Here is a 9,667-nt window from a genome sequence, read left to right on the forward strand (position 1 = left end):
CAGGCGTCCGGGCCCCCAGCGGGGCTCAGCGGGGTCCCCCGGCGCGGGGGGTCAGGGCGCTGGGGGGGCAGTGCTGGCAATATGGGGGTGTCCAGGTTGAAATCGGGGGCTGCCGGAGGCCCCCGGGGCGGAGGGGGGTCAGCTCCAGGGGGCCGAAAAGAAGGGGTGCAGCAGGGCCTGTGAGACAAAAAGAGGGGGGGTCTCATCAGAGGGGACCCCCAAACCGCCCTCCCAGGGGCCCCCATATTCCCACACCCTCCCAGGACACCCCCCCCCCCCCCAAAAAAAAACCCCCACAGGGAAGGGGAGGGGGGGAAGATGGCGGGGGGACCCCCAGTCTGTTAGGACCCCACGTCTCCCGGACACCTGGGTCCCCCCAAATTTTGGGGTCCCCCCTTAGCCCACCCAGCTCCCCCCCCCCAAATCCCCCCCACCCCCCAGACACCTGAATCCCCCCAGATGCCGGCGTCCCCCATGGGTGCCCCCATGACCAACCCGGTGCCCCTCCCCAAATCTTGGGGTCCCCTCCAAATTTTGGGGTCCCCTCTTAGCCTGTGCAGCTCCCCCCACACCCAAATCCCCCAGCACCCCTAAACCTCCCCACCCCCAAATCCCCCCAGAAATCTGGATCCCCCATGGGTGCCCCCATGACCAACTGGGTGCCCCTCCCCAAATCTTGGGGTCCCCCAAATTCTGGGATCCCCCCAAAATCCTGGCTCCCCCTTAGCCCACCCAGCTCCCCCCCCACCCCTAAATCCCCCCCCCACCCCCAGACACCTGAATCCCCCCGGATGCCGACGTCCCCCATGGGTGCCCCCATGACCAACTGGGTGCCCCTCCCCAAATCTTGGGGTCCCCCAAATTCTGGGATCCCCCCAAAATCCTGGCTCCCTCTTAGCCCACCCAGCTCCCCCCCCCCAAATCCCCCCCCAGACACCTGAATCCCCCCCGGATGCCGGCGTCCCCCATGGGTGCCCCCATGACCAACTGGGTGCCCCTCCCCAAATCTTGGGGTCCCTCCAAATTTTGGGGTCCCCCTTAGCCCACCCAGCTCCCCCCCCCAAATCCCCCCACCCCCAGACACCTGAATCCCCCGGATGCCGGCGTCCCCCATGGGTGCCCCCATGACCAACTGGGTGCCCCTCCCCAAATCTTGGGGTCCCCCAAATTCTGGGATCCCCCCAAAATCCTGGCTCCCCCCTTAGCCCCCCCCCCCCCAAATCCCCCCCCCCCAGACACCTGAATCCCCCGGATGCCGGCGTCCCCCATGGGTGCCCCCATGACCAACCCGGTGCCCCTCCCCAATTTTTGGGGCCCCCCCCCATTTTGGGGGCGCCCCCACCTGGTGGGCGCGGATGCGCTGGCGCGAGGGGTAGCGGAGGAAGCGGCGCAGGAGGTCGCGGGCGTCGGGCGGGGCCTCGGGCACGAGCTGCGCCAGCGGGGCCGGGCGCTGCCGCCGGAACCGGATCTTGGGGTAATCGGGAAGCTCCGACAGCTCCTGCCGGACCAGTACCTCCCAGTGCGGCCCAGTTCCTCCCAGTGCCCCCCCCCGCTACTCCTAGTAGCCCCTCAGTAGCCCCAAGCACTCCCCAGTACCATCCCAGTACAGACCAATGGGTTTCAATGGTTTCCCAGTAGCTCCCAGTAGCCCCAAGCACTCCCCAGTATCATCCCAGTACACCCCAATGCATTTCAATGGTCTCCCAGTAGCTCCCAGTAGCCCCAAGCACTGCCCAGTACCATCCCAGTACACCCTAATGCGTTTCAATGGTTTCCCAGTAGCTCCCAGTAACCCCAAGCACTCCCCAGTACCATCCCAGTACACCGCAATGCCTTTTAATGGTTTCCCAGTAGCTCCCAGTAGCCCCAAACACTCCCCAGTACCATCCCAGTACAGACCAAGGCGTTTCAATGGTTTCCCAGTAGCTCCCAGTAGCCCCAAGCACTCCCCAGTACCATCCCAGTACAGACCAATGGGTTTCAATGGTTTCCCAGTAGCTCCCAGTAGCCCCAAGCACTCCCCAGTACCATCCCAGTACACCCCAATGCCTTTTAATGGTTTCCCAGTAGCTCCCAGTAGCCCCAAGCACTCCCCAGTACCATCCCAGTACAGCCCAATGGGTTTCAATGGTTTCCCAGTAGCTCCCAGTAGCCCCAAGCACTCCCCAGTATCATCCCAGTACACCCCAATGCATTTCAATGGTCTCCCAGTAGCTCGCAGTAGCCCCAAGCACTCCCCAGTACCATCCCAGTACAGCCCAATGGGTTTCAATGGTTTCCCAGTAGCTCCCAGTAGCCCCAAGCACTCCCCAGTACCATCCCAGTACACCCCAATGCCTTTTACTGGTTTCCCAGTAGCCCCCCAGTAGTCCCAAGCACTCCCCAGTACCATCCCAGTACAGCCCAATACCTTTTACTGGTTTCCCAGTAGCTCCCAGTAGCCCCAAGCACTCCCCAGTACCATCCCAGTACACCCCAATGCCTTTTACTGGTTTCCCAGTAGCTCCCAGTAACCCCAAGCACTCCCCAGTACCATCCCAGTACACCCCAATGCGTTTCAATGGTTTCCCAGTAGCTCCCAGTAGCCCCAAGCACTCCCCAGTACCATCCCAGTACAGACCAATGCGTTTCAATGGTTTCCCAGTAGCTCCCAGTAGCCCCAAGCACTCCCCAGTACCATCCCAGTACAGCCCAATGGCTTTCAATGGTTTCCCAGTAGCTCCCAGTAGCCCCAAGCACTCCCCAGTATCATCCCAGTACACCCCAATGCATTTCAATGGTCTCCCAGTAGCTCCCAGTAGCCCCAAACACTCCCCAGTACCATCCCAGTACAGCCCAATGCATTTCAATGGTTTCCCAGTAGCTCCCAGTAGCCCCAAGCACTCCCCAGTACCATCCCAGTACACCCCAATGCATTTCAATGGTTTCCCAGTAGCTCCCAGTAGCCCCAAGCACTCCCCAGTACCATCCCAGTACACCCCAATGCCTTTTAATGGTTTCCCAGTAGCTCCCAGTAGCCCCAAGCACTGCCCAGTACCATCCCAGTACACCCCAATGCCTTTTACTGGTTTCCCAGTAGCTCCCAGTAGCCCCAAGCACTCCCCAGTACCATCCCAGTACACCCCAATATCTTTTACTGGTTTCCCAGTAGCTCCCAGTAGCCCCCAGTATTATCCCAGTATCTCCCAGTAACCTCAAACACTCCTCAGTACCATCCCAGTACACCCCAGTACGTTTTACTGGTTTCCCAGTAGCTCCCAGTATCCCCCCAGTATCCCCAAACACTCCCCAGTACCATCCCAGTACACCCCAGTACGTTTTACTGGTTTCCCAGTAGCTCCCAGTATCCCCAAACACTCCCCAGTACCATCCCAGTACGTTTTACTGGTTTCCCAGTAGCTCCCAGTATCCCCCCAGTATCCCCCAACGCTCCCCAGTACCATCCCAGTACCTCCCAGCATAGCTCAATGGTTCCCCAACATCTCCCAGTATGCCCCAGTAACCACCAGTACACCCCACTACGGGTGCCCATCTCTCTGCTGTCACCCAGTGCCATCGCACAGCACCCCAGTATGTCCCAGTGGCTCCCAGTACCCTCCCAGTATACCTCCCAGTATGCCAGTGACCCCTCAACATATTCCTGTGCCCTCCCAGTGTGCCCCAGTGGCCTCCCAGTATCCCCCAGTGGCCCTCCCAGCATGTGAGTGACCCTTCATCACACGCCAGTGCTCTCCCAGTATGTCCCAGTGGACCGCCCAGTATGTCCCAGTACTCCTCCCAGTATGCAACTCACGCTTCAACATATTCTAATGGCCTCCCAGTATCTCCCAGTACCCTCCCAGTATCGCCCACTAAACCTCCCAGTATCCCCTACTAAACCCTCAATGTATCTCTGTGGCCTCCCAGTATCCCCCAGTGCCCTCCCAGTATGTCCCAGTAAACCTCCCCGTATCTCAGTAACCCCTCAACACACCCCCAGTGCCCTCCCAGTATGTCCCAATGCCCTCCCAGTATCTCCCAGTGCCCTCCCAGTATCCCCCAGTGCCCCTCCCAGTATCTCAGTAACCTCTCAACACACCCCCAGTGCCCCGTCAGTATCTCCCAGTGCCCTCCCAGTATCCCCCAGTGCCCTTCCCAGTATCTCAGTAACCCCTCAACACACCCCCAGTGCCCTCCCAGTATCTCCCAGTGCCCTCCCAGTATCCCCCAGTGCCCTTCCCAGTATCTCAGTAACCCCTCAACACACCCCCAGTGCCCTCCCAGTATCCCCCAGTGCCCCTCCCAGTATCCCCCAGTGCCCCTCCCAGTATGCCAGTAACCTCTCAACACACCCCAGTGCCCTCCCAGTATCCCCAGTGCCCCTCCCAGTATGCCAGTAACCTCTCAACACACCCCCAGTGCCCTCCCAGTATCCCCCAGTGCCCTCCCAGTATCCCCCAGTGCCCTTCCCAGTATCTCAGTAACCCCTCAACACACCCCCAGTGCCCTCCCAGTATCCCCCAGTGCCCTCCCAGTATCCCCCAGTGCCCCTCCCAGTATCTCAGTAACCCCTCAACACACCCCCAGTGCCCTCCCAGTATCTCCCAGTGCCCTCCCAGTATCCCCCAGTGCCCCTCCCAGTATGCCAGTAACCTCTCAACACACCCCCAGTGCCCTCCCAGTATCTCCCAGTGCCCTCCCAGTATCCCCCAGTGCCCTTCCCAGTATCTCAGTAACCCCTCAACACACCCCCAGTGCCCTCCCAGTATCCCCCAGTGCCCTCCCAGTATCCCCCAGTGCCCCTCCCAGTATCTCAGTAACCTCTCAACACACCCCCAGTGCCCTCCCAGTATCTCCCAGTGCCCTCCCAGTATCCCCCAGTGCCCCTCCCAGTATGCCAGTAACCTCTCAACACACCCCCAGTGCCCTCCCAGTATCCCCCAGTGCCCTTCCCAGTATCCCCAGTGCCCCTCCCAGTATCTCAGTAACCTCTCAACACACCCCCAGTGCCCTCCCAGTATCTCCCAGTGCCCTCCCAGTATCCCCCAGTGCCCCTCCCAGTATGCCAGTAACCTCTCAACACACCCCCAGTGCCCTCCCAGTATCTCCCAGTGCCCTCCCAGTATCCCCCAGTGCCCTTCCCAGTATCTCAGTAACCCCTCAACACACCCCCAGTGCCCTCCCAGTATCCCCCAGTGCCCTCCCAGTATCCCCCAGTGCCCCTCCCAGTATCTCAGTAACCCTTCAACACACCCCCAGTGCCCTCCCAGTATCCCCCAGTGCCCCTCCCAGTATCTCAGTAACCCCTCAACACACCCCCAGTGCCCTCCCAGTATCCCCCAGTGCCCCTCCCAGTATCCCCCAGTGCCCCTCCCAGTATCTCAGTAACCTCTCAACACACCCCCAGTGCCCTCCCAGTATGTCCCAATGCCCTCCCAGTATCCCCCAGTGCCCTCCCAGTATCTCAGTAACCCCTCAACACACCCCCAGTGCCCTCCCAGTATCCCCCAGTGCCCTCCCAGTATCCCCCAGTGCCCCTCCCAGTATCTCAGTAACCTCTCAACACACCCCCAGTACCCTCCCAGTATCCCCCAGTGCCCCTCCCAGTATGCCAGTAACCTCTCAACACACCCCCAGTACCCTCCCAGTATCCCCCAGTGCCCCTCCCAGTATGCCAGTAACCCCTCAACACACCCCCAGTGCCCTCCCAGTATGTCCCAATGCCCTCCCAGTATCCCCCAGTGCCCTTCCCAGTATGCCAGTAACCCCTCAACACACCCCCAGTGCCCTCCCAGTATCCCCCAGTGCCCTCCCAGTATCCCCCAGTGCCCTTCCCAGTATCTCAGTAACCCCTCAACACACCCCCAGTGCCCTCCCAGTATCCCCCACTGCCCTCCCAGTATCCCCCACTGCCCCTCCCAGTATCTCAGTAACCCCTCAACACACCCCCAGTGCCCTCCCAGTATCCCCCAGTGCCCCTCCCAGTATGCCAGTAACCTCTCAACACACCCCCAGTGCCCTCCCAGTATCCCCCAGTGCCCTCCCAGTATCCCCCAGTGCCCCTCAACACACCCCTGTGGCCTCCCAATACCCCCCCGTGCCCTCCCAGTATCCCCCCGTGCCCTCCCAGTGCTCCCAAGACCCCTTCCCCCCCCCTTCCCCCCACCCCCACCCCTTCCCAGTCCCTCCCAGTCCCTCCCAGTGCCTCACCGGCCAGAGGCGGGGGCTGGGGGTGCCGAGCGCCCGCAGGACGCAGCAGAGCTGCTCGATGTCGTTCTCCCCGGGGAACAGGGGGGACAGGTTCAACAGCTCCCCAAAAATACACCCCACCGCCCTGCGGGGGGGCCGCGCTCAGCGGGGGTCCCCCACATCCGGGGGGGGTCCCCAATTTCGGGGGGGTCCCCAATTTTTAGGGGGGGTCCCCAATTTCGGGGGGGGTCCCCCCCATTTTCCGCTGCTCACCACAGGTCGACCCCTTCGTCGTAGTGCCGGGCGCCGTAGAGGAGTTCGGGGGCTCGATACCACCTAAAAAAATTGGGGTTCAGTGGGGGGGACCCTCAGATTTTTTTTTTTGGGGGGGGGGGGTGACACGGACACACAGGGGGACCCCCCCCAAAAATACCTGGTGGCCACTTGGTGGCTGTAGGGACGTCCCCGGGGGGTGGCCAGGACTCGGGCCAGCCCGAAATCGGCCAGCTTCAGGCGGCCCCTCCCGTCCAGCAGCAGGTTGGCCGGTTTCAGGTCCTGCGCCCCAATATCTGGGTCCCCCCTCTAGATTTTGGGGTGTCCCCCCCGACCCCTATACCCCCCACCCCTATAGCCCCCCTCACCCCTACAGCCCCCTCACCCCTATCAGGGTCCCCCATAGATAGCGGGTGCCCCCACCCTCCCCAAACTCCTGGGTCCCCTCCTGGATCTTGGGGTCCCCCTCTAGATTTTGGGGTCCCCCAGACCCCTATACCCCCCAACCCCTATAGCCCCCCTCACCCCCTATAGCCCCTCCTCAAATTCCATATCAGGGTCCCCCATAGATAGCGCATGCCCCCCCCCCCGAATTTCTGGGACCCTCCCCAGATCTTGGGGCCCCCTCTAGATTTCAGGGTCCCCCTCACCCCCATACCCCCCAACCCTCTATAGCCCCCTCACCCCCTACAGCCCCCCAAACTCCCTATAGCCCCCCAAACCTCCTATCAGGGTCCCCCATAGATAGCAGGGTGCCCCCACCCTCCCCAAACTCCTGGGTCCCCTGCCTGGATCTTGGGGTCCCCCTCTAGATTTTGGGGTCCCCCAGACCCCTATACCCCCGACCCCTATAGCTCCCTCACCCCTATAGTCCCCTCCTCAAACCTCCATATCAGAGTCCCCCATAGATAGCAGGGCCCCCCACCCTCCCCAAACTCCTGGGTCCCCTGCCTGGATCTTGGGGTCCCCCTCTAGATTTTGGGGTCCCCCCACCCCAAACCCCTATACCCCCTAACCCCATATCAGGGTCCCCCACATCCCAATATTGGGGTGTTCCCCCCATACACACATCCTCGGGTCCTCCCCCCAGACGCCTGGATTCCCCCTTAGATCGTGGGGTTTGGGGGGACCCAAAATTTCGGGGGTCCCCCCCAAATTTCGGGGTCCCCCCCCTCACCCGATGCAGGATGCGCTGGCGGTGACAGTGTCCCAGGCCCCTCAAGGTCATGGCCAGCAGGGCCCGGACGCGGGGGGCAGGGGGCGGGGGCGGCTCGCAGGAGCCCCCCCAAATCTCCCACCAGGAAATCGAAGGCCAGGACGACGGCGGGACCCTGGGCGAAGGCGGCACGGAGCCGGACCACCTTGGGGGGGGGACACGATGGAGGGGGTTAGGGGACCCCAAAACAGGGGGGACCCCAAACCCCTGGGGGGGAGACCCCCATATTGTCTCATAGGAGGAGCCTGATATAGGGTGTGGGGGGGGCATATAGAAGGTGAGAGAAGAGTATGAGGGGTTTGGGGGGCTTTAAGGGGTTTGGGGGGCTTTAAGGGGTCCAGGAGAGGAGGGGGACCCCAAATCCTGCTGTGGGAGGAGTCTGATAGGGGCTTGGGGGGTACAAGGGGTTGGGGGCACCCCAATATCTAAAGGGGGACCCGGGGGGGAATTAGGGGTCCACAAGAGAGGGGACCCCAAATCCTGCTGTGGGAGGAGCCTGACATGGGTTTGGGGGGTATAGTGGATGAGGGGGTATAGGGAGTTTAGGGGGACCCCAAGATCTAGAGGGGCACCCAGGAGTTTAGGGGGGTCCGGGTGAGGAGGGGGGACCCCCAAATCCTGCTGTAGGAGGAGCCTGATGGGGCTTTGGGGGGGTACAAGAGATGGGGGGACCCCAAAATCTAGATGGGAACCGAGGTGTTGGGGGAAGACCCAGGAATTCGTGGGGGTCCCCAGTATCTGGGTGTGGGGGGGACCCCAATACAGAATTAGGTGGGGTACAGAAAGTGAGGGGGGACCCCAAGATCTGGAGGGGAGCCAGGCGTGGGGGGGGGGCACACACTCACGTGGGGGTGGTCCTCGATCTCCCGCAGGGCTTTGATCTCCCGCAGGGTTTGGGGGGGCACCCCCTCTTCGGGGCGCCGCAGGGGAACCTTCTTCAGGGCCACCATTTCGCCTGTCTGGGGGGGGGGCAGGGGTGTTTGAGGGGGGTCCCAGACCCACAGACACCCCCAAAAGGGGACCTGGGCCCACAGAGCCCCCCCAAAAAGGGAACCTGAGCCCAAAACAGACCCAGACAGCCACAAAACAGAGCCAGGCCCACAGAGCCCCCCCAAAATGGGACCCAGGCCCACAGAGCCCCCCCCCAAAAAGGGGACCCAGGCCCACAGACAGCCCCAAAACAGACCCAGGCCCACAGAGCCCCAAAATGGGACCCAGGCTCACAGAGTCCCCCCCCAAAAGGGGACCCAGGCCCACAGACAGCCCCAAAACAGATCCAGGCCCACAGAGCCCCCCCAAAATGGGACCCAGGCCCACAGAGCCTCCCCAAAAAGGGGACCCAGGCCCACAGAGCCCCCCCAAATGGGACCCAGACCTACAGACAGCCCCAAAAGCGGACCCAGGCCCACAGAGCCCCCCCCAAAGGGGACCCAGGCCCACAGACAGCCCCAAAACAGATCCAGGCCCACAGAGTCCCCCAAAAATGGGACCCAGGCCCACAGAGTCCCCCAACAAGGGGATCCGGGCCCACAGAGCCCCCCCCAAACAGACCCAGGCCCACAGAGCCCCAAAATGGGACCCAGGCCCACAGAGCCCCCAAAATGGGACCCAGGCCCCCCCACAGGGCCCAGCCCCACCTCCCTGTCTTTGGCCTTAAAGACGACGCCGTGGGCGCCCTCCCCGATGCGGCCCAGCACGATGTACTGGTCCATACTGGTGGCGCTGAGAAGGGATGAGGTGGAAAGCGGCGGGGCATTATGGGATGCTGGAGGACCGACCCCCTCCGACCCACAATGCCCCGCGCGGCTCCCCTAGGTACCTGGCGGCCCACTGGCAACCGCGCCCCGCCCCTGGCAACCAGACCCCGCCCCTAGAAACCCTGCCCCGCCCCTGGCAACCCCGTCCCGCTCCCCGGCAACCGCGCCCCGCCCCTGGCAACCAGGCCCCGCCCCTAGCAACCCGTCCCGCTCCGCGGCAACCGCGCCCCGCCCCTAGCAACCAGGCCCCGCC

The 9,667-nt window shown here is 62.7% G+C and overlaps 2 protein-coding genes across 2 annotated transcripts in view; both read right to left on the reverse strand.

The window, feature by feature from the left end:
• The window catches only part of SLC35A2 (solute carrier family 35 member A2), a 52,289-nt gene that overhangs the window by 24,215 nt on the left and 18,407 nt on the right, over positions 1–9,667 (reverse strand). The window lies entirely within an intron of this gene.
• CDK20 (cyclin dependent kinase 20) lies at positions 120–9,439 on the reverse strand. Its single transcript, XM_072849024.1, is given in 9 exon segments — positions 120–177; positions 1,343–1,498; positions 6,190–6,313; positions 6,442–6,504; positions 6,602–6,750; positions 7,619–7,688; positions 7,690–7,802; positions 8,503–8,616; positions 9,295–9,439. Coding segments are annotated over 9 exon segments (903 nt in total). The 5' UTR covers positions 9,370–9,439; the 3' UTR covers positions 120–138.

This window comes from Ciconia boyciana, chromosome 34 (genome assembly GCF_034638445.1).
Source record: "Ciconia boyciana chromosome 34, ASM3463844v1, whole genome shotgun sequence".
In the NCBI taxonomy this organism is placed as follows: domain Eukaryota; kingdom Metazoa; phylum Chordata; class Aves; order Ciconiiformes; family Ciconiidae; genus Ciconia; species Ciconia boyciana.